The sequence below is a fragment of the Dendrobates tinctorius genome, unplaced genomic scaffold (genome assembly GCF_039654945.1).
Source record: "Dendrobates tinctorius isolate UK_male_01 unplaced genomic scaffold, ASM3965494v1 ptg000155l, whole genome shotgun sequence".
Taxonomy (NCBI): domain Eukaryota; kingdom Metazoa; phylum Chordata; class Amphibia; order Anura; family Dendrobatidae; genus Dendrobates; species Dendrobates tinctorius.
In genome coordinates, this window is record NW_027361822.1 from 9,908,025 (window position 1) to 9,933,831 (window position 25,807).

Consider the following 25,807-nt stretch of genomic DNA (forward strand, 5'->3'; position numbering starts at 1 on the left):
CAGACCTCATCTGGAATATTGTGTCCAGTTTTGGGCACCACATTTTAAAAAAGACATCAACAAACTGGAGCAAGTTCAGAAAAGAGCGACCAGAATGGTGACCGGTCTGCAAACCCTGTCTTATGAGGAAAGGTTGCAGGATTTGGGAATGTTTAGTTTGCAAAAGAGAAGACTGAGAGGAGACTTAATTGCTGTCTACAAATATCTAAAGGGCTGTCACATTGTAGAAGGATCAACTTTATTCTCATTTGCACAAGGAAAGACTAGAAGCAATGGGATGAAACTGAATGGGAGGAGACACAGATTAGATATTAGAAAAAACTTTTTGACAGTTAGAGTGATCAATGAGTGGAATAGGCTGCCACGAGAAGTGGTGAGTTCTCCTTCAATGGAAGTCTTCAAACAGAGGCTGGACAGACATCTGACTGGGATGATTTAGCAAATCCTGCTTTGAGCAGGGGGTTGGACCAGATGGCCCAGGAGGTCCCTTCCAACTCTACGATTCTATGATTCTATGATTCTATGATTCTATGTGGGTTGGGATAGGCCCCCAGATGTTTTATTGATTCACGCGGGGGGTGATGATTTGGGAGTCCGCACTTCCAGGGATAGGGACATTATGTTTGACTGCTTGCGGCTCTTGGCTGCTCACTCGGGGATGGTCATTGTTTGGTCTGATATTGTGGCTCGTTTGGATTGGAAATATAATCGTTCAGTGGAACGCATAAGTAACGCATAAATAAGGCCCGGATTAAGGTCAATTGGGAGGTGTCGCATTTTTTGGCTAGGAATGGCTAGGAATGGGGTGGTGGTAGTGCGGCATTGCGATCTGGAAGTGCTGTCCAGGGAGCATTTTCATCGGGATGGGGTTTATTTGACACCTATCGGTATAGATATCTTGGCACTGAGTTTGAGAGAGGGTGTAGAGAAGGATGTTAAGATGTGGAAAGACATTCATGCATAAGGTGTCATGAATGTCTGTCATGCGGTAACAGGTCTGTCTAGAGCCAAGTGATAGTAGCAGGGGGGAGTAGGGGGCCTATTTTGGTGGGGCAGTTACCTACACCTCCCCTACTTTGCTTCATTTTGACTATAATTTAAAAAAAGGGGTTCCTACTGGGCTGAGGTCTCAGCAGGACAATTTATTTGGTGGTGCCATTTAGTAGGGTCCTCAAACCGGTGTGGTACAGTTGAGGGCATAAGCAGGAGGGTCCTCGAACCGGTGTGGTGCGGTTGAGGGCCTAAGGTGCGGCTGATAGCACAACAAAGCTGCTGCACAGCTTCCATAGACCTCGTTCCTTATTTGTAAATGTTCTATTGATATGTTCTTTTCTGTAAATATGTTAATAAACAGGACTGCTGTGGTCTATTTATCTAAAAGGCTCAGAATGTTTCTGTGGTTATTGTAGGTAAGGGTTACATAAGATGGAGGTTGAAAGGGGGGCTGAGTCAAACATTCCTAGGTCAAGTGGGGCCTGTACTGCAAGCAACCGGCTGTAGTAGGGAGGGCCTCATGACCAGGATGTATGCCAGGTTCTAATAGGGGTTAAGCAGAAGTAAACTAAAATGGAGTTTTGAGGGGAGGGTTAGGATCTAAAATGGCAGAATAAGGGAAGGTAGAAGGGGTTTCGGTTCAAATTATAATGGAGTTAGTAAAAGGGGGTGTGAATGGGGCCATTTTATTGGTGAAGGGAACAAGTTATATAATGGGGGATTGGAAGGGGCAGGGACAGTCTGTTAGGTGCATTATACCATATGGAGGACTATGGACATTATATATGCAGGACCATGGAGGGTGCATTTTATTATATGTAGAATTATGGGGTGCATTATACTATATGGAGGACTATGCAGTACATAATGTCTATGTACACCCTTTATGAATGCAATGATTTTTTACTATACATTAAAGAACAGCATTAAAGAACAGCAGCAGAATGGGGTAAATAAACCAGGATGGGGGATAAAAATGTATATAATAAGGATGGGGCTTTCCTATCAAAATCTTTCACCAGGACCCATCAGATTCTAGCTATGCCACGGGCAAGAAAGCCTTCTTAGGCTGTGTTCACACATTCAGGATTTTGTGTTTCTTTCGGGGTTTTTTTAGCATTTTGCCCCTGCAAAAACGCCTATAAAACGCATACATTAAGCATTCTATTACTAGAATGAAATCTGCAATTTTTGTGCCCATGATGTGTTTTTTTCCGCAAAAAAACGCATTGCAGAAAATAACGCAGCATGTTCATTAATTTTGCAGAAAATCTGCAGATTTCATTGTATTAGGATGCTCTGGAAAAAAATGGGTAAAATCCGCAAAAAAACAAGCCAAAAAATGTGAAAAATAATTGCAGATTTCCTGGGTCTAGGGTCTGCTGGAAAAACGCTCGGATTTCCCATCGAGTCTCATTACACACATTACTCGAAACGAACATCTGAGCATTACGAATTGCTCGGTATGAACAACGAGCACCCAAGCATTATAGTGCTCGCTCATCTGTAATAGATATGTGATAAAATTGATATATACATTAGATAGTTAAGAGGACAGACAGGTATATTTTTTTCTTTATTGTACATATTTTCCAGTATAACTGGTGCAATAGAAGCCGCGGCTATGATTTCTTCAACTCTAAGGAGCAACTGATGACTGTGATGCGGAAACAGAAAGATTTTGTTTTTCAATTAACTGATAGAGCCATAAAGTGATGATACTGCATAAAGAGGTGCACACATGTGTTTGTAATGGAGAAGTGTAGTGTTTGAATGTGCCACTTGTAAATCAGTCGGAAACAGTTGCGTAACTACCGCTGTTGCAGCAGTTGCCGCTACAACTAGACCCAGCAGGCGAGGGCCTCGACAACGCCAGCAAATACTTCAGCTGGATGTGCTTACCAGGGCCCACATTCAGCTGAACTGTATTGCAGCACAGAGACCCATTAGGTCCATGCTTGGCCATACATGCTGCAGGCTAATCAGAGGCCGGCACCCCCATGCCCACTCCAAATCTCCCCACACAAAGTAATCCCCCCATCCCTACTCCAAAGCCCCCCACACATTATGTACCCCCCCATCTCCCATCTTCGGTGGTTTCTTCAGCTCCACAGTGGAGCACACTTACCACCAATGTTCCCCCTTCTGGGTGCTAGCGAGTGACGTCAGCAGCATAATCACATGATCTGATCACACTGCTGGCGTCTCTGACCTGTCGGGTCAGAGCTTCAATTGTAGTGGCGTCTGTATAGATTCCAGTTCAATTGATCCCTGGGAGGCGGCGCGCGGCAGCTTCTCTGCAACTTCAGTCAGCTTGACAGCCAGCACAGAGAACAGCCGACTCCCAGTCCGGGGGGGCAGCAGACTGTGCCCCCCTGCCGGCTGCACCCAGGGCACATGCCCCAGCTGCCCTGCCCCACCCCTAGATACGCCTCTGTGTGTAAATTGGATTTGATTTGCTTTTTGACAACAGATGTTTATTGATAATTACATACACTTCTTGATCACTCAGTTGCTCTAAATTACTTTCCCTTTCTTATCTAATGTCTCACACACATGTGACACATGTGGTTCATGGGCCCACTATGCCACAAGGTCGGACTTACTTTGGAGGGGTGTAGCCGAGTAGTTACCTGGGTGCTCACTGAAGCTCCTGATAATAGTCAGGCTTTAGCTGCAGGTAGCTACTAGGTACCACTCTTAGGCAGAGAACTAGAACAGGCTCTGACAGTATGGATTCTAGAACACTAACCAGGATTAACACTGGTGCAGGTTCAAGCACCGCAGATTAGGCTTCAGGTTCCAGCCCCTGGCCAAATAAGCACCATAAGATCAGGTTCACATTAAACTACACAGTATACTAGGATGGGGAACCTGGCAACATACAGTTACACACACACTACAAAACGAACTACAGGGGTTGCTCAGTTACCACCCTACTGGGGAGGGTGCCTTTTATACAAGATGCCTCCTAGCTATTGGCTGGGGATATTTTCAATCTGTGTGTTTTGCCCTTTAAGAACAGGGGAGCACACTATTGTGAAGCCTGTGCAGAGTGCACAGAAAGCAGTAGAGTAGTAGCCATGCCAGGAGACGAAGGGGTCACCTCACAGCCGGGACAGTATGTCGGTATCCCTGCATGGATTGGGGAAGGGGAACCATTCAGGGGCATCAGTATTGATGCTACATATAATGTATGACTTTACTTTAGCAGTTTCTAGATGAATTTGTCAATAAAAAAAAAAAAAATCACTGCTTCCATATGTGTCTTCTCTGATTTTTAGGATAATGAGATTTTGAGTGTAACATTCTGGACAGGAATATGGCTTCCTCCCCATACGAGTTCTCTGATGTGTAACAAGACTCGATTTATTTGTAAAAGGTTTACTACATTCTGTACATGAAAATGTTGTTTTCTCTATGTGAGTTTTCTGATATGAGCGAAGAGTTGAGCTGTTAAGTATTTGCAACAATTACAACAACATAGTAAAAGTATACACGCGCATAGGGATTACCACATAAAAGCCTTTATTATGAATGGCATTGGAAGACAAAGATACAAACTTTTTAAAAACACATTTAAAAAGCCAATAGGCCATTTATATGCAGATAAGGTGTGTCTATAGTTAGATTATCACCTATCCGCAGATGCCCGATACATTACTGTTCACAGGACATCAAGCAAAGAAAATCTTACATACAAAAAATAAGTCTAGTTTATACTGACCTAGAATGACAAGCAAATGAATATGAACAAATTGAAATGCCAAGATACAAAAAATATATATATATTTCTCAATTATAATTCAAAAAACACTAAAGTGATCTGCATGTCAGCACACAAGGACTTATACCAAGTACAGATAACCATGAGAATAATAAACAGGGAAAAATAAGTATAACAAATCAGTTACACATGCAAGAATAATCATACATAATATTGGAACATTGAGTTCACCTGTAGCGCATGCGCAAAAAGTACAATGTGAGCGACAAAAGTAATTCATAAGAGAATGCAGGGGATGCGCAGAGGAGCTCTGTGCCACTAATGATTTGTAACTAGACCGTACATGTGTGAAAAGATAAACCCTTACATAATATATATATAACATTCAATTAATCCACAGCACAGGCTACAAATCGAACATTGATGTGAAGAAATATATACAGTATGTTTGAAGTGGAAAATATCAAAGGACACTAAACAATGAGGCATATATAAAAGGGAGGATGTCCACACATATATGGAACATTCAGTAGATCAATCTGAGAGATAATAGATCAGGAAATATAAGGTAACAAACACATAGATTATTGATGGCAACGAGATAGAGTGAACGGATCATAACATATGTGAATACTCCAATACATAGTTCAGCATATAATATATAAGGGACATTATAATGGCTTATAAATAAGAAATATTATGGATGCAAAATCCTCTCATAATCGAAGAAAGCCCAAATACAGAGATGTAATTCTTTAAAATAAAGGAGGATATAAAGGGTATCTAAACTGGATTTAATTTGCTTTTCAATAACAGATGTTTATTGGTAATTGCATACATTTCCTAATCATTACTTTATGCTATAAATTACTTTTCATTTCTTATGTAATGCATGGCTTTACTTTGACTTAGTTTTTGATGAATTGGTCAATAAATAGAAAATTGCTGCTTCCACGTGTGATTTCACTGATTAAATATGATTGTAAGTAAAACATTCTGGACATTAAAATGGCTTCTTCCCTTAATGAATTCTATGATGGGCAACAAGACTTGCTTTATTTGTAAAATGTTTACTACATTCTAAATGTGAATTTTTTTTTTTTTTACCTTGTATGAGTTTTCTTATGTGACCTAAGAGTGGAGCTATCGCTGAAACATTTCCCACATTCTGGACAAGAAAACGGCTTCTCCCCTGTGTGAATTCTCTGATGTGTAACCAAATGTATTTTCTGTTTATAACATTTCCCACATTTTGAACATGAAAATGGTTTCTCCCCTGTGTGAATTCTCTGATGTGTAACCAGCTTTGAGTTGCTTATAAAATATTTCCCACATTCTGGACATAAATATCGTTTCTCCCTTTTGTGAATTCTCTGATGTTTAACAAGATCTTCTTTCTGAGTAAAATGTTTCCTACATTTTGAACATGAAAATGGTGTCTCCCCTGTGTGAATTCTCTGATGCTCAACCAGCTTTGATTTGCTTATAAAACTTTTCCCACATTCTCGACATAAATATAGTTTCTCTCTTTTGTGAATTCTCTGATGTTTACCAAGACTTGCGTTTTGAGAAAAACATTTCCCACATTCTGAACATGAAAATGGCTTCTCCCCTGTGTGAACTCTCTGATGCTCAACCAGCTTTGAGTTGCTTATAAAACTTTTCCCACATTCTGGACATAAATATCGTTTCTCCCTATTGTGAATTCTCTGATGTTTAACAAGATCTTCTTTCTGAGTAAAACATTTCAAACATTCTGAACATGAAAATAATTTCTCCCCTGTGCAAGTTCTTTGATGTTGAATATCAGTCATGTTATTTTTTCTATGTGTTACAGTCTGTGATGAATGAGAAGATAGGACTTGTTGAAAAGGTTCAGTTGAAAGATTTTTGGTGTGAAGACTTGGAGGTGGATCCGGGATAATGATCTGCTCTTCATCTGAATCTGGTGTGACATCATGATCTTCTGCTTTAAAATGGGAAAATAACAGATGTTTCTCTGAGCTTCTGCTACAGCCATCTGGCAAGAATAAAATGAATTTTATTTTTATTCAGTAAGGAATAATATAATTTCTTACAATATTAGATATTTTAAAGTTATTATATAGAAGAATTTCTATACATATTTATAGATGAGCGAATATTTCAATAAATCAGTTCCGATTACGATCGCCAAATTTGCAATATTCGTAGATACCGTATTTTTCGCTTTATAAGACGCTCCGGATTATAAGTTGCACCCCAAATTTTGAGGAGAAAAATTGGAAAAAATGTTTTTTTAATAAAATGGTGGTGCCTCTTATAATCCAGGCGTCTTATTGCTTACCGCGGGTGGTGGCTGCTGTGAAGCGGGGTCCCAGGGTCGCTGCTGGAGGAGGCAGGAGTGGGGTGATACTGCAGGCCGCAGGAAGGGATGAGAGGGTGTTCCGATGTGCAGGATGCTGCCAGGGGGGCTCGTGCTGCTACCAGGGGGGTCGGTGCAGCAGCCCGGGGCTCTGCCGACATTTATCGGGTGTAGGCCGCAGGGGTGTCCGGGCGTCTCCGGGTGCCCTGCCGTGTCTCCACGTGCCAGCGGTGTCTCCGGTTCCCATCCCGGGGCTCTGCCGACATTTTGTGACAGGCCAGAGCCCCGGGGCTCCCTCTCGGTTCCCTCTCTATGGGCTCCAGCAATATGGCGGCCGCCGCCGGTGGCGGCGCATGCGCTGCTGGTGATCTCGGGACTGAGATCTCGAGAGATGAGATTTCAGCTCCCGAGATCACCCCCGGCGGCCGCCATATTGCCGGAGCCCATAGAGAGGGAACCGAGAGGGAGCCCCGGGGCTCTGGCCTGTCGCAAAATGTCGGCAGAGCCCCGGGATGGGAACCGGAGACACCCACAGTGCCGACGGACACCCGGAGACGCCCGGACACCCCTGCGGCCTACACCAGGTGAGGTATATCCTCTTTGTAAGACGCACTCCCCATTATCCCCTCAAGTTTGGGGAAAAAAAGTGCGTCTTACAAAGCGGAAAATATGGTAAATACGAATATTCCCCGAACATGACCAAGCGCCATTCAGGTCAATGGGAGGCAAAAATAAATGCATGTACAACACCTTATAACAGCCCCAAATGCTACCAAAACACATCATCAAATGAGGGGCAGACACCAGGAAAGTGGCCTCAATTTACCCACAGTACTAAGAGCATGGCACTTCAGCAAACAGCCAGGCATGAGATATCCGAGTCTGGGACAATATTTACAGCTTTCAATTAAATGTCACTGCAAGGCGAGGTGGGTAAGGGATCGGTGTAATCCCTCTGTACTGGGAGCCCTGATATCACAATGCAACAGCTCAACCTGCTTTAATACTCTGCAACACTCAGGTTTCAAAAATATCATAAATTTTGTAGACTACTACACCTGTTATGGTTCTGCAGCTCAGGACTATGGCAGGAGGGGGAAAACTAACCCTGCACTGCGACTAGGCTGATACCCTACGATGGGGTGGGCGACTCATTCCTTGTGAATAGACCCACCGACTATCCTAGGTTAATCTCAAGTGAAGACCTATAGATAGATCTTTCAGGGACCCCCTTCCCCCTAAGGACTGGGTACAAAAACGGGTCACCTCCTAACAGAAAAACAAAGAGAAGGCTGCAGAAGCAAACTGAAAACAGAAACTAAGACTAGCAGAACCAGAGGACCCAGAACTACACTAATTAAACAGACAGAAGGTAAAGCAAGGCTCCAAGCCAGACTGTTGTGAATTCCCTTGCTCAGACTTCTAAGCCGAAGCTCCCTCTGCTCCCTCTGGTGGTTACTGGGAGTAGTGGAGCTGGCCAGGTTGTTGGAAGTTTCCCACCTGACAACGATAATTGGGACCTGGGATTACTTGCTGGGAGCATATAATTGAGCAGACTGCCTTTGGTAGTTGCTGGTGATTTCCTCCTTGTGCATTTGGAGTTCTTCTGTCTCCTGCCTGATCTGCATGGTTCAGTTAAGTGATTCTTTTGCTAATCCTTTGCATCTAATTTGGTTGTGCTTTTTTTTGCTTTCTGCTTTGTTGCTAGGGTTCAGCGTATTCCCTGCTGGGGGCAGCACTGGGGCCCGCTCATATGTTACAGCTTGTGTCAGTTTGTTCAGTCCCCTGTTATGTTAGTATCTTTTGCTTTGCTTCCAGTTCATACCAGAGTGCTGATCTAGCGGGGGTTAGGTCGTGTGGCCTCAGGTTTTTTGTATATCAGATGTGTTGGATTTTTTTAGGGTTTTGTGCGTGATTACAGACAGTATTTTTTCTGTCCAGTCCTGTCTAGACAGCTTGGGCCCCACCGTTTGCTCAGTCTGTTCTCTACCTGTGTTTGTGTCTCATCTTGTCTCACTGACAATATATGTTTGGGGGCTATCTATTCCTTTGGGGATCTGTTCCGGGGCAGTTTAGATTTCACCTTTCTGGCTTTAGGCTTAGTTAGTTCTCCGGCTGTTGCGAGGCATCTAGGGCATCATAGGAACGCTCCACGGCTACTGCTAGTTGTGTGGATAGGATCAGGGGTCTGCAATTCACTTAGTTACCAACCTCTCTGGTTCTTTGGTAGCTTAGCCTGTTCCTGCCATCCTCCTCAGTGACCCATTCATAACACCAGACTTCAAGCGGATTAACACTGTTATCCAGCAAGGAATGGGAGACAGGTGCAGGTTAATAAAGGGTGATACAATCACCTGACCCAAGGCACTCAGCACCAGGGGAAAAAGACCAGCAGCCAGAACACTACAAGAAAATGGCGTATAGTCACAAACTGAACAGATTCTAACAGTATTGTCAGAAATATCTAAGGATAGTAGCACGAGTAGTTGACTCCAAGGAAGTGGATGCCTGACAGTCTTGGAGGCCTAGTGCTGCAGGCAACATGCATGAAAGAAACCAAATCAGGAGTCTACACATTTACAAAAATTAGTGGCAGACACCAGAGTGGCATCACTAATATAGCAAGACCAAGACTTATTCCACTACAGCCAAACCAGCACAATGGAGACTGTAATGGGCAAGGTGGTGGGATCACTGTTCTGTATCCATCTGAAAGCCTGGGAGGGGCATAATTAAAAGGCCTACCAAATCTCTACTCAGACAAGTGGTAGTGTCACTCTCACGCCTTGGCTGATTGGCACGAGCTGGGTGATTCTGGCCCCACTGTGCCACAAACCAGACTACCCTGGAAGGGGCGTGACTATGACAGCTACCTTGGTCTTCACTGGAGCCTCTGATGGTGAGGTCAGGCTTGTGCGGCAGGTAGCTGCCGGGTGCCACTCCAGGGTGGTGTCTGGCTCTGGCTGCTGATCCCACTTGGGGACAAGTCAATTGGACAGGTGTGACTGACAGGCAGGCTGAGACACAGGGCAAGCAGGCACGGCTTGGAGACACAGGGCAAGCAGGCACGGCTTGGAGACACAGGGCAAGCAGGCACGGCTTGGAGACACAGGGCAAGCAGGCACGGCTTGGAGACACAGGGCAAGCAGGCACGGCTTGGAGACACAGGGCAAGCAGGCACAGCTTGGAGACACAGGGCAAGCAGGCACGGCTTGGAGACACAGGGCAAGCAGGCACAGCTTGGAGACACAGGGCAAGCAGGCACAGCTTGGAGACACAGGGCAAGCAGGCACAGCTTGGAGACACAGGGCAAGCAGGCACAGCTTGGAGACACAGGGCAAGCAGGCACAGCTTGGAGACACAGGGCAAGCAGGCACAGCTTGGAGACACAAGACTGGCTGGCGTGGTATGAGAAGGAACAGGTAGGGGCCAGTTCACACAGCAGGTGCAGGTATTGGTATAGACCGGAAGGAGTGAAATATGAAGGAATAGGTTTTGGATCTGTTCACACAGGAGGTGTAGATATGGATACAGGCAGGAGTGTGGAGTAGGTGGAGCTGCAGGAGTGCGGAGTAAAGCTGAACCCCAAGGTCTGCAGAGAGAAGCTGCAGCAAGAGGTTCTGCAGTGGCAGCAGGAGCGGAGCAAAGCTGAACCATAAGGTCTGTGGAGAGAAGCTGCAGCAAGAGGTTCTGCAGCAGCAGAGCAAAGCTGAACCACAAGGTCTGTGAAGAGAAGGTGCAGCAAGAGTTTCTGCAGCAGCAGGAGCAAAGCAGTCAGAGCTGCAAGGGTGCAGAGCACAGACAGGGAGGACAAGGAAAGACACAGTAGGAAGAGAGCCAAGGACAAGGAGGCAGGGGTAGGACAGAGTTCAGACAAGGTACAGGGACAAAGACTCAAGGGCCAGGATATTCTGCCTCCTGGCAGGCAGAAGGACAAGAAAACACAAAGCTAGGACCAAGAAAGAGACCAGGATATGCAGCCTCCTGGAGGGCAGACAAAGAACACAAAGCAAGGCAAAGAGTATTTCTACAAAGAAGGAGATGCACAGAACAGGGCCTGGCTTCCTCAGCAGCAAGATACTAACTGAGTTTAGACATTGCACAGGCAAGGGTTAGTGGGTGTGGCGGCCCTATATGGTAAAGGACTCCAGGTGATTGGTCAGGGACATATTAGCCAGGTGCGCCCTAACTCCATAAGAAGCAGAGCGTTCAGGTGCCACCCCCCTATACACAGTCAGGAAACATGAACACAGCAGACAGGAGGTAAGAGGGACAGAGCATGGAGCTGGCAGTAAAACACAATTCACAGCATGACCTGGAGCAGTGAAAAAGATGGTGAGTGGGGAGTGGGAGGCCATGCAGCGATGCCAGCATGGTTGTTACAGTACCCCCCCTTTACAGCCCCTCTTGCTCAAGCCTGCCAGAATGACCTGCAGAAGGAGTGTGGGACCACACACAGTCCAGACAAACATGAAATTCATCAGGTAGAGTAGATTATGTGTGCCATCAGGAATCCCAGAGTGCCAAGTTCCTTGGTGCCCAATGGAGTCAGTTTCTAACACAGAGGGTACAAGGACTACTCCTTCCAGATTGGCAAAAAGTGGGGCCCTGGCAGCTTCAGACTTCGTCCCTACATCAGCCGGCCAGCTAGAAACTGAAGACACCTTCACAGAGTCCATCTTTAGCCCGTTATCCAAAAGAAAATTTGACCACCTCCTCCAGGTGGGTGAGAAACAGAGATACATAAGCCACTGTTTTCACTTCTACATCCACATGCCACATGGAGGCATACATACAGGGAGCCATTTCAGCCTGTTACCCTGAAAAAACTGGACCACCTCCTCCTGGTTAGAGGTTGAGTGAAGCTTTGTCTGGGGACCTTCACCCATAGGCCACAGGGGAGCTGAAGGCATACACTCTGGATCCATATTCTGCCCTTTATCCTGGGGAAGACAATCAAGAGGCAGGGATGCTCCAGGGGGGAGATCACCAGGATAGTATCTGGGGATGTGTGAGGAGACTGAGACCGCATCCTCCTCTTCAGAGGCGTCCTCACACCTTGACTCGGCGTTCAGCAGACTGGATAAAGAAGACGACTTTGCTGACTAAATCTGACGCAAGGGAACCAGACACCTCTTGTCACTTGGTTGTCTCAGGCACGGTACCTTGTTGGGTCTCCAAAAATAAATGGGCACAAGGATCTCTGGTTCAGAATGACCCATGGCCTTCCAGACAGCAAGTGGAAGACGAACTTCTTCATATACAATGCTCCAACCTGAAGCTGGGTGTGGCAGCCCCATATAGTAAAGGACTCCAGGTGATTTGTTAGGGACATATTAGCCAGGTGCGCCCTAACTCCATAAGAAGCAGAGAGTTCAGGCGCCGCCCCCCTATACACACAGTCAGGAAACATGAACACAGCAGACAGGAGGTAAAAGGGACAGAGCATGGAGCTGGCAGTAAACACAATTCACAGCATGACCTGGAGCAATGAGAAAGATGGTGAGTGGGGAGTGGGAGGCCATGCAGCTATGTCAGCATGGTTGCTACAGGTAGGAAGTGAAAACTGCGACTCAAGGTGGGACAAAGAGGTGTCACCAGGGGCTACTTCATGGCTGACCTACAGAAGGTGGCAGCTGACCCCTTACAGCGGGTAAGCTGCTACAGCCCAAAGGAGGGAAGAAAATGCAGGCAAGCACTGTAGGGTCGCTGGAAAAATGGGTGCAGATGGGACCGGCTGAGGACCAAAAGCACTGGCAGGTGCAGGCTGGACCAGCAGATGGACAGAAGAGAACAGACAGGTAAGAGCAGATGGGTACAGGGTAGACAAGCAGACAGGCGGACCTGGGGAACCTGAGAACTAGCAAGCATGCAAGGCAAACTAACAATGTAGCTTAGTCACCACCATATTGGAGCAGAAGCCTTAAATAGAAGGTGTCGCCCAGCTATAAGCTGGGAATACCTTAGGTTGATGCGGACAATCCCTTTAAGAGGGAGGGAGCACACCCTCTAAGCATTGTTCCTGGTCCTACAACTGAAGCTTAGTGGACACCGATACATAGGGGGCGAGATGAGGTGTTTGAATGGGAGACACTTGTGTCGCTTTTATTTGGTGGTTAGTAGGTTGTTGGTGACTTCAGTCAGGGAAATTTCAGTGAAATGGTGCTGTCTGAAGTCAGATTGTAAGCAATAGGTAGACACAGAAGATGGGTCATGGATGGGATTTTTGAGGATGGGTGTGATCGAGGTATGTTTTAATCAGGATGGAAGACACCAGCTGTTAGTGACAGGTTGAAGAGGTGGGTTAGGCTTGTGATGAAGACAGTGGCTAAGTTTGGAATGAGGTGGGATGTTATTGTGTTAATTTCACAGGTGGTGAGGCAAAGTATTCAGCTGAGATGAGAGGAGAGGGAGGGGGAGCTGGTGGACGCAGGAAAGAATTGAAAGTGCAGAATAGCCATTTAGGGTTGGGAGATAGGTTTGACATGAGGAATGATAAGTCTGTTTTGCTGTAAAGAGCAATTGAGCAGCATTTTTACAGCTTCTGTTACTGGATGGGCAACTCTGCTCTCTTTCTTTGGAAGCCATACAGTATGCTTTGTAGATGAGGGCCAGAAAGAACATGTGCTCCATTAGATAGCAAGTGCTGCATCAACTGGCCTCTGCTCCTCTTCCTCCATCTTAAAATCACACACAGTACTTAGTGGTGGCACCTCAATTACCCTTTTTTTCCCCCAGATCACAACTCTCCAAGCGCCCAACTGACTGTTGGGAACCACATATGACTGAGTCTGCAGATCTCTTCACGCATTGTATGCCATGGACATTGGAAGTGTACTCTAAAGATTCAGAGAGTCAAGAAGAGGAAGTTATCTGCACTGATGGCCAAATATTTTCCTCTCTTTGATCCATGGCCGGATGAAGTTTGGTCCAAGCATAAACAAAGCCCGCGTCAACTGAAGTAAAAACTATTGGGTCAAGGTGATCCATTTGTGAAGAGACTCATTTTTGAGGCGCCTGCAAACTGTACTGTGCTGTTAATGCAGGAAGAGGAGGAGGGTAATTCTCAGGGTGAGGAGTGGGAGAACAGAGAGGATGACGATGAGGTAGTAGATCATGCTTGGTAAACGGTATCATTCGGTAAAAGTAGGGGAAAATATTTGCGCTGCCACAAATATTTTAAGCACTTTAGCACCCATAATGGTGGTATATCATGAGAGTTTGGCATTTGCTGGATGAGGGAAGAGGGTTTTCAGAACCCAGAGGCACAGCATTCTTGTTGTAAGCACAGCAGTCTTTTTTTCCCCCTAACTTTATGTGTGCACATTGCGGCTAGCAAATCAAGGTGCAGGAAACACCCACAATGTCCTAACAGCTTGTGTCATTGGCTGCTGAAATAACAGGTCCCTCTTCATATAAATAGCGGACATCTTGTTTTAGCACCATTTTGACACTAACAGCGCAGAGAGGCTGCTCCTGACATAGCCACTGTTAACAGTAAGATTTTATCTAGTTAGTTAGGTGGTTGTATATCAGTCAGATAGTGTCCAATGTGGCTGTAAAACTTACCTTCTGGAATTTTTTTGGGCTATTACTGAGGTTTACAGACAAAGCCAGCAGGGCACATGGCCTACAAGTGTGTTGTGCACTGCTTCTATTGTGCTCCATGCACAAGTATAGCATTCTAATATTTCTTCAATAGCTAAATGTGAAAAACCCTGCTGTATCCACCTTGTCATTTGTTGCTGTGGTGATATGAAACTGTCTGCAGACCTAAGGCACATTAAAGGAGGAAGATTTTTTATTGTAACTGAATATGATACAGCCCGACAAATCCCTCATTGTCATGTTCTGGCGGTGATATGAACCTGTCGGCAGACCTAACGCGCATCAAAAAAAATCATTCTAATTTTTTCTGTTGATAAACATGATGTATTTTTCTATCTTTTTCATTTAGTGGCATTGAAATTGTTCTGTATGCAGAGCTGTTGCACATTAAAATTTTTTTTTTTTTTTTTACAAATGTGATACAGCAGGCAAGATCTGAATTTGAACTTGTTTTGAGCCTATCTTCTAGATTATGTGCAAAACTTGTGGAGCAGCACATGTTCTTTCTGGCCCTCATCTACAAAGTGTACCGTTGTACAGCTACCAAAGAAAGGGAGCAGAGTCGCCCATCCAGTAACAGAACTTGTAAAAAATGCTGTGCAAATTCTGACTGCAGCAAAACAAACCAACTTCTCATTTCTCATATCATACCTGTCTCACAACCCTAAACAGCTATGCAGTACTTTCAATACTTTCCTGCATCCACCAGTTCCCCCTCCCTCTCCTTGGAATACTTTGCCTCGCCACCTGCGGACGTGACAACAACAGCCTACCTCGTTCCAAACTTTACCACAGTCTCCATTCTCAAGCCTAACTCACCTCTTCAACCTGTCACTAACAACTGGTGTCTTCCATACTGATTGAAACATACCTCGATCACACCCATCCTCAGAAATTCCACCCTTGACCCATCCTCTGTGTCTATCTACCTATCTCCCCATATAATTTATCCCCTATGCCAAACTACTGGAACATGCCCATTTTGAACTGTCCTCCCACCTGGCATCTGTCTGACAGTGGACCATTCTCTCTTACTATAGACATTGATTGGTTGACATTACAGACTTAGCCCTTTGTTGGATCTCCATGTACCTAACAGACAGGACCAGTGTCTCCCACTCACACACCACCTCGTCATCTCACCCTCATGTGTTGGTGTCCACGAAGGTTCAGTTGTAGGACCAGGAATTATGCTTAGAGGGCCCACTTGTGCGCTCCCTCCCTCTTAAAGGGACCGCCCTCATCAACCTACGATATTCCCAACCTATAGCTGGGCGACACCTATTTAAGGCTTCTGCTCCAATATGGAGGTGCCTGAGCTACGTTGTTTGCCTTGCATACTTGCAAGCTTTCAGGTTCCCCAGGTCTGTCTGCTTGTCTACCCTGTACCCATCTGCTCTTACCTGTTTGTGCCCATCTGCTTGTTCCTGTCTGTGCTCTTCTGTCCATCAGCCGGTCCAGATCGCACCTGCCAGTGCTTTTCTGTCTCTCAGCCGGTACCAGAGTCCCTTCAGTGCCGGTCTGCATTTTTCATCCCTCCTTTAGGCCTTAGCAGCTTACCTAGTGTAGTGTGTTAGCTTCCACATTCTGTAGGTCAGCCATGGAGTAGCACCTGGTGCCACCTCTTTGTACCTCCATGGGTTGCATTTTTCACCTCCTGCCACTTGTCCGAGTAGGGATTTGGTCATCCACCTAGTTACACCCCTTCCAGGCTTTTAGAGTGATATGGAACAGTGATTCCACCACCTTGTCCTTTACAGCTTCCATCTGCTGAGTTGGCAGTAGTGGAAGAGGTGTCTGTCCCTGCTACACTAATTCTACATTATGGCAAATGATGATACTTTTTTGGTGTTTGACAATTTTTGTAAATGTGTAGACTCCTGGTTGGGTCTCTTTCATGCCTGTTGCCTGTAGCAGTAGGCCTCTGAGACCATCAGGCCTCCACTTCCTTGAACTCAGCTACCCATGTTAATATCCTTACATTTTTCTGCCAATAGTCTAGAAAACTGATATTTGTGCCAAATGAGTGTGTCTCAGCATGAAAGCAGGTAGAGGTGTTGCATGTGGTATCAGGGCACCCAGCAAAGGGGCCCTACACCAATCTCTCACCCACCTCCTTTTACTGTGACATTCAATTGAAAGCTGTAAATGCTGTCCCAGACCCTGATACCTCATGACTGGCTGAGTGCTGCAGTTCTATGCAAAAATATGTACTGTGGGTGAATTGAGGCCACTTTCCTGTTGTCTGTCCATAATTTGATGGGTTTTGACAGCATTTGGGGCCATTCTAAGGTGTTGTGCATGCGTTAGTTTTTGCTTCTGATTGAGGTGAATGGCGTTCGGTTATGTTCGGTGCATATTGCAAATTCGGTGAACGTAATCCAAACCGAAGATTGGATATGAGCGAATATTTCAATCATAAGCCCTAACTCTGGCAATGGACAGCAACATTCATGGTTCTGCAGTTGCCAATTTTGGGTCTTTTTTTAAGACTGTCAAAAATCTAAGAAAGAAAAAAAAAAAAAAAAAAAATCACATCAGCTGTCAACTTTGCTAAAAAAGACCTAGTAGAGTAAAAAAAAAAAAAAATCTGTACTACATGCATGAACTGGCACATGTGCGATCAACATGCGTTAATCTGGGAATGTTCTGATTCTTCCTCCTCCCTCACTGTGGCATGTGTTGTCTCCGGCCAAAGAACTTGTTTACCCCCTACAGTTGGGGTAACAGAGAGCCTGTCAGCTGATATGGAAATGGACATATCTTCTGTTTTTGATTGATCTTACATACCAAGCACACCCCATTTTTCTCAATCCACCTTAACATCTCCGACTGCACCTCTCTCACAGTCAAGCAGCTTGCTGTGTTCACCCTGCTCTACTCTTTCAGCACAGCAGCAAACCCTCGTTTGTGTAGTTGTGCTCACTTAAAAGATTCTTTCACATGGCAAAGCAGTTTGAACTTCAATCTACTAATAATAACCTTTATTTATACATCACAAACACATTCCGCATAGGTTTTACAAGTCAGCAGATCATATAAAGCGGTCAAAAGTTACCAAGTTTAAGATAATCAAACAATTAAAGCAAAAATAATCCTGACCCTGCTCTTCATAGCTTACAATCTACAATGAGGTGGGGGTGACACTTTTTACAGGTGATTATTTACAATGTTAGTACAACCATCTTGAGGAAATGGGGGTTAGATAAAGGCTGCATAAGCCGTTTGGGTAAAGTCGAGTTTGATGGCGAATTATGTTCAGAGACAGAGAATAAGCTATGCATATAAAAAAAAGGACTTTGATTAGGGAACATGAAAGGCCGCCCTAAACACGTGGTTTTAGGGATCACCTAAAAATTTCTAAGTTGTGGTTATGCTCCTTATTTCATGGGGGACAAAGAGTAAGAAAGGAGTCATCTAGTTTGGCGATTGAACGGAGCCGGACAAAGTCCACATCAGGGGTGTTACCGTCTATGTGTTTCAGAGTTTGAAAGTTGTGAAATGCCATGAGAATTGGGTAGATTGAAGCTGGGATGAAGTTAGGGAAGTGGGGCTGTTGAAGTCTCAAAGGAAAAGGATTGTCAATTTTGAGGACATGCAGTGTGGCAGCAACGCATAAAATTGTTCAAGGAAGTGGGGTGAGTGAGCCTGTTGGCCAGTATATGACTGCTCCTCTGAGGGAGAGGGTATGGAACACCCTGATGGTGTGAACCTCAAAAGAAGAATGGCGTTGGCAGCGAGGAGTGTAGGGTTATCGTGGCGTTAGCAGTGATTGTACAGCGGGATATACACATATTCCAAGTGTCTGGACGTGAATAAGCCATACGCTCACTATTACTTTTCTGAGAACTAATTATTGTGAACAGCCTGTGGCCTCCTCAGATGATTCGTAGCCCAATTGTGTGTGGCGCCCCTGAGGGTTCAGTCGCCACAGAGGTACTGCACCTCCTTCTGAGGTGTGGTACCCCACCATCCAGGTAAGGTGGAGACACCTGACCACACTCCAACACCTGCATCCCACACAACATAGTAGTGCAGCAAAGCACCCTTTGGTGGCTCCCTGCTTGGAACACGAAGGGTGCTGGGAGGCGGGTGGAGTTTAGTCTGCACTAAAAGAGCAGGAAGAGTGTAGGATTTAGTCAGTTTGTCACAGGAGTCTGATGAGGTCAGTCTGTGAGAGGAGATCCCGGGAGTGGGATGGATGAAGGAAGTGCTGCAGCCGACCTCAGTGACCTGGGTCCACTGGCAAAGGAAAGGAACATTGATAGAAAGCCTGACTCTCCATAAGAAGGAAAAGGATTAGTACGGAACGTGAGGAGAAGAAGAGAACTAAGTATTAGGGTTAGAGGAGAACCCTTCCTAAGATCTAAGCGCAAGGCCAGGGTCCGGTCCCCGAGGTTGTATGGATACTAATGGTTCTGCAGCAGACACCGGAGGAATAGAAGTTGTCACTAGTGTTGAGCGATACCTTCCGATATCGTGAAATATCGGATTGGATCGGACCGATACCCAAAAAAGTATCGGATATCGCTGATTCCGATACCGGAAACCAATGCAAGTCAATGGGACAGAAATATCGGAATTAAAATAAACCCTTTGTTTCCTTGTAGGTTAATTCTACATGAAGAAAAACAACTAAGAATAATGTAGAATGTATTGGAGGAGGTGGAGGAGACATTAGAGGCATAGAGGTTTAGCCCAATCAAATGGAATAAGCAGGACGTATTTTTTTTTTTTTTTTTTTTTTTTTTTTTAAGACGTTCGGAGTTACAAAGATATTGACTATGTTAACCTTTGTTATATTTTGTCAGATATGTATGTTTCACTACTTCCATGCTCTGCAACTATTTTTACTCTCCCACACTTTCTCCTTCATGATCCTCAGCAGCATAGTTTATCAACTACTTCTTCACCTTCTTCCAATTTTTTTTTTTACATTCTTCATATTCTTCTTATTCAACTATTATTCTTCATATTCTACTTCATCTTCTTCCTATTCTTCTTCTTCATATTCTTATTTGTGACAGGCATTCCTGTAGTTGTTATCTATAAAAGTTAGAAGATTACACCTTCCGTTCTGCCTGTCACAAAAGATTTGCAACAGGATTTGTCCACGCTCAGTTTGGCCTGCAGCAGCAGGCATTTTCCAGGGGCACCACGAGGAGGAATGGACTCACCCCCATACACTGCTTTGTCTTCTTCTGCTTATAATTTAGATATCATTTGCTCTGATTTTTAGTCTTATGCTTAAATGTTCTTCTGCTTTTTGTTCTTCTGCTTCTTGGTCTTCTGTCTCTTGCTGGTTGTCTTCATGTTCTTTGTCCTCTTGGTCATCTTTATGGTCTTCTTTGGGGTGGTCTTCAGGGTCGTCGTCAGGGAGATCCAGAGTGATTACCAAAAACCATTTCAAAAAGTTTAAACTTGGAAATGTAGCATAAGGTACAAGAAGGCTGAGGAACTGCTGAGAACCAGCTGACGGTACTGGAACGCGGATGGGTAGCAGAAGGAACAAGAGCCAATGGCACTACCGAGGACCAGCTGACGGTGCTGGAACACGTTTACTAAGCAGGAGGTACCTGTGCCAGAAAGAACTACCAAGGACCAGCAGACATTGCTGGAACGTGGATACCAAGAAGGAAGCACCTAAGGCAAAGGCACTGCCGAGAACCAGCTGACGGTACTGGAACCCAGATGGGTAGCAGAAGGAACAAGAGCCAATGGCACTACCGAGGACCAGCTGATGGTGCTGGAACACGTTTACTAAGCAGGAGGTACCTGTGCCAGAAAGCACTACCAAGGACCAGCAGACGTTGCTGGAACGTGGATACCGAGAAGGAAGCACCTAAGGCAAAGGCACTGCCGAGAACCAGCTGACGGTACTGGAACCCGGATGGGTAGCAGAAGGAACAAGAGCCAAATGGCACTACCGAGGACCAGCTGATGGTGCTGGAACACTTTACTAAGCAGGAGGTACCTGTGCCAGAAAGCACTACCAAGGACCAGCAGACGTTGCTGGAACGTGGATACCAAGTAGGAAGCACCTAAGGCAAAGGCACTGCCGAGAACCAGCTGACGGTACTGGAACCCGGATGGGTAGCAGAAGCTACAAGAGGTAATGTAACTACCGAGGACCAGCTGACGGTGCTGGAACCCGGAGGGGCAGCAGAAGGAACAAGAGCCAATGGTACTACTGAGGACCAGCTGACGGTGCTGGAACACTGTTACTAAGCAGGAGGTACCTGTGCCAGAAAGCACTACCAAGGACAAGCAGACGTTGCTGGAACGCGGATACCGAGAAGGAAGCACCTAAGGCAAAGGCACTGCCGAGAACCAGCTGACGGTACTGGAGCCCGGATGGGTAGCAGAAGCTACAAGAGCTAATGTAACTACCGAGGACCAGCTGACGGTGCTGGAACCCGGAGGGGCAGCAGAAGGAACAAGAGCCAATGGCACTACTGAGGACCAGCTGACGGTGCTGGAACACGGTTACTAAGCAGGAGGTACCTGTGCCAGAAAGCACTACCAAGGACCAGCAGACATTGCTGGAACTCAGATACCGAGAAGGAGGCACCTAAGCCAAATGCACTGCCGAGAAACAGCTGATGGTACTGGAACCCGGATGGGTAGCAGAAGGTACCCATGAAAAACAAAGTTGCAAGGCCGCGAGCCGGCCGCAGTTACGGAAACCCAACAGTCCTACAGGGGGTGCTTGTCCTATTGGCACTACGGAACCAGCCTTTATTGCCAGATCCCGCAGCCCACATAGGAAGCACCTAAACTGCAGGCACCATAGAGTCGGCTAACCCGACCATAACACGACAGGACAAAGTTTTGGAGGCAAAGTGACATTGACACTACCCGGAAACAGCTGGCGTGCTGGAACCAGGCTGGGCAGGAGGAAGTACCTGTGCCAAAGACACTGTCGGGAACTAGCTGGCAGTGCTGGAACCCAGGGTAAATACTACAAACAGAGTGGAGACAGAGGCCTAATTGGAGCAAGTTTAAAATCTGTAGTTGTGTGAGTGTGGACAGAGCAGGAGAAATTGCCGGACACACAGCTGGGGATCAGCTGACATTACTGAACCCCAATAACACTGGAGCATATGTTGACTGTGCAGACAGCACTTCTGAGCAGCAACTGGCGGTGTTGGAGCCAAGGGTCAATCAGGGTGTAGGCTGAGGCCTAGTTGGAGCAAGTTTAATATCTGATGTTGTGTGAATGTGGAGGGAGCAGGAGATGTTGCCATCAAAACCAGGGGAAGAGTCTTGAGGAGATTATTTGCATATTCCCAGTGCCTTCTGGGATAAGTGAAGAGTCTCCGCGAGCTCAACGATCACTGGGTTTTGGCTGTTGCAGCTGAAAAGAGGAAATCGGAAAACCGCGCGCCGAATTTTGGCTCATCTTTCAGCATTTTTAAGAAATCTCAATATGGAAGAGGCCAGGAGCCATTTGGTGAGCTGCATTTCTTGCTACATGTTCACAGACTTACCAGTGGAAAAGCCAAACTTCACATGCCACAAATGCAAGCTTGTGTCCCTGTTGGAGGAAAAGTTGCAAAATCTCGAAGAGAGGTTAGCTACGTTGAAGATCATTAAGGAAGGTGAAGAGTTCTTACACAGAGCAGAATTATCTCTTCATGTTACAGAAAGAGAAGAAATTCGAAGTGCACCTGAAGAAACAGAGGAATGGAGACATGTGACCCAGAGAAGCAGGAGGATCAGGAGGCAGTCAGCACCCATACTTCTCAGGAACCAGTACCAGGCTCTCACGCAGGAAAACGATGAAGAAATACATCAGGATAAGACTTTGCCCACAGACAGCAACCTTGTACGCCTTCAGAGTCCTCCTGGATGGAGAAAGAAAGATGTTGTGAAGAAGAAACGGAGAGTGGTGGTCATGGGGGATTCCCTGTTGAGAGGAACAGAGGCCGCTATCTGCAGACCGGATATAACTTCAAGAGAAATGTGCTGTCTTCCAGGTGCAAAAATTAAAGAGGTGGCTGACAGGATATCAGGACTCTTCAGACCTACAGATGACTACCCATTCCTGCTACTACATGTGGGGACAAATGACACCTGGAAACCATCTGCAGAGACTTTGAAGACTTAGGCAAGAAAGTGAAAGAACTGGGAGCGCAGGTGGTCTTCTCTTCCATCCTCCCAGTGGATGGCCATGGAACAAGGAGGTGGAATAAGATTCTGCAGGTGAACAACTGGCTACGTCGATGGTGCCGTCAGCAAAGATTTGGATTTCTGGATCACGGAGTGAATTACCTTTACGATGGACTACTTGCTAGACATGGGGTGCACCTTACGAAGACTGGAAAACATGTATTTGGAAGTCGCCTTGCTACACTTGTAAGGAGAGCTTTAAACTAGAACAACATGGGAAGGGAAGCAAAAGACCAGAAAAGCCATACACCTGACAAATGCTACTGAGAACTCTGCTATTAGAAGTGGAAAGGAAGAACAAAGACAAAAGAATCTAATTAATAAAAATATTGGAGAAAGAGAAACCAATCACAAACTAAAATGTTTCTATACTAATGCACAAACCATGGGCAACAAGCAAGGAGAATTGGAACTGCTAACACAGGAAAAGAAATATGATGTCATTGGAATCACTGAAACTTGGTGGGACAATACACATGATTGGAATACAAGACTAGAAGGATACAACTTATTTGCAAGAAACAGACTTGATAAACTAGGAGGAGGTGTCGCATTGTATGTTAGAAACGCGTATATCTGCACAGAGATTGAAGCTTCAGAGACTGGGAGTTCTGTGGAAACGGTTTGGGTAAGAATACAAGGACAGAACAATGGAAAGGACACCATTGTAGGCATTTACTACAGGCCGCCTGTGCTAGCTGAAGATATGGATGAACTCTTTATGCATCAAATGGCCAAGTTCTCCAAAAAATATGACATAGTTGTCATGGGAGATTTCAACTATCCAGACATTTGTTGGGAACCTCTCTCAGGCTAAACTAACAGGTCAAGGAAATTCTTATCCTCTCTTGCTGACAACTTTATCTTCCAAAAGGTAGGGGAGAAAACAAGGGGAACTGCTACCTTGGATCTAATCCTTATAAACAGGGAGGAAATGGTTGAGGAGGTAAAAGTGGCTAGGACCCTAGGAGGTAGCGACCATGCCATTTTAGAATTTTGGATAACTAGAGGAGGAAGACCTGTGAAGACTCAGATGTCAAGGTTAGATTTCAGAAAGGCAGATTTTAAGGGATTCAGAAAGAGAATTGGAGGGATCCAATGGCTGGATATCCTTAAAGACAAAAATGTCCAGGAAGGATGGGAAATCTTGAAAAATGAAATTCTCAAAGCACAATTGTTAACAATTCCGAAAAGAGGGAAGAATAGGAAGCATTTAAGGAAGCCAGGATGGATGAACACAGAACTTAACATGCTAAAAAGGAAGAAGAAAAATGTTTATAAAATGGAAAGAGGGAGGCATATCTAAAGAAGAATATAATGCTGTCTGCAGAACCTGCAGGGCACAAATCAGATTATCTAAAGCTGACAATGAATTGAGGCTTGCAAGAGATGTCAAAAGCAATAATAAAGGATTTTGGGGATATGTCAAAAGTAAAAGAAAAGTCAAAGATGCTATAGGATTTTTACAGGATGAAAATGATGAAATGGTAAGACAGGATGTTGAGAAGGCTGAACTTTTAAATTCCTATTTTGCATCTGTTGTCTCTCAGAAAGGAAATGTAACATCAACTGTTCTTCACTGTCCTATTATGGGAATAGAAGAATCCAGGATATCTATAAACAGAAAGATAGTGAGGAAACACTTAGCTAACCTAAATGAATTCAAGTCTCCAGGTCCAGATGAATTACACCCCAGAGTACTGAAGGAGATAGCAGGAGAAATTTTTGAACCCCTCTCCATAATCTTTGAAAATTCTTCGAGAACAGGAGAAGTCCCAGAAGACTGGAGAAGAGCAAATGTTGTTCCTATCTTCAAAAAGGGGAAGAAGGTGGACCCAGGCAACTATAGGCCGGTGAGTCTGACTTCTATACCAGGAAAGATCTTTGAACAAATTATTAAACATGTATGTCAGTACCTGGATAAGAATGAAGTGATTAAACAGAGTCAGCATGGGTTTGTAACTAATAAGTCATGTCAGACTAACTTAATTTCCTCATATGACGGAATCACTGATTGGGTGGATCAAGGAAATGCTGTAGATATAGTATATCTTGACTTCAGGAAAGCATTTGACAAAGTATCTCATACAATCCTTATTGAAAAAATGACTAAGTATGGAATGGACAAGGCAACTGTTAGGTGGATTCATAACTGGCTTAGTAATCGGACCCAAAGAGTGGTCGTAAATGGCTGCACATCCAGTTGGAAGAATGTCTCAAGTGGGGTACCACAGGGCTCTGTCCTGGGCCCTGTATTGTTCAACATCTTTATCAACAATTTAGATGAAGGAATTGAGGGTAAACTGATTAAATTTGCTGATGACACAAAGCTAGGAGGGATAGCTAATACTAGAGAAGAGAGAGAGAGAGAGAGAGAATTCAAAAAGATATAAATAAACTGGAGCAGTGGGCAGCAACTAACAGAATGGTTTTTAACAGGGAAAAATGCAAAGTACTACATCTGGGCAATAAAAATGAAAAAAGCATATACAGAATGGGAGGAATAGGGCTAAGCAACAGCACAGGTGAAAGACTTGGGTATACTAATAGATCACAGACTGAATATGAGTCAACAGTGTGATGCAGCAGCAAAAAAGGCAAATGCAATTCTAGGATGTATTAACAGAAGCATACAGTCTAGATCACGTGAAGTCATTATTTCCCTCTACTCCTCTTTGGTCAGACCTCATCTGGAATATTGTGTCCAGTTTTGGGCACCACATTTTAAAAAAGACATCAACAAACTGGAGCAAGTTCAGAAAAGAGCGACCAGAATGGTGACCGGTCTGCAAACCCTGTCTTATGAGGAAAGGTTGCAGGATTTGGGAATGTTTAGTTTGCAAAAGAGAAGACTGAGAGGAGACTTAATAGCTGTCTACAAATATCTAAAGGGCAGTCACATTGTAGAAGGATCAACTTTCTTCTCATTTGCACAAGGAAAGACTAGAAGCAATGGGATGAAA

The 25,807-nt window shown here is 45.0% G+C and overlaps 1 protein-coding gene across 1 annotated transcript in view; it reads right to left on the minus strand.

The window, feature by feature from the left end:
• Window positions 1–4,498: 4,498 nt before the first annotated feature.
• LOC141051174 (uncharacterized) overlaps window positions 4,499–25,807 on the minus strand; it is an 84,197-nt gene continuing 62,888 nt past the window's right edge. Inside the window, exon 8 of the mRNA XM_073548039.1 lies at window positions 4,499–6,740. Within this exon, the coding sequence (XP_073404140.1) occupies window positions 5,824–6,740 (917 nt within the window). The 3' untranslated portion in view covers window positions 4,499–5,823. The remainder of the gene's footprint in view (window positions 6,741–25,807) is intronic.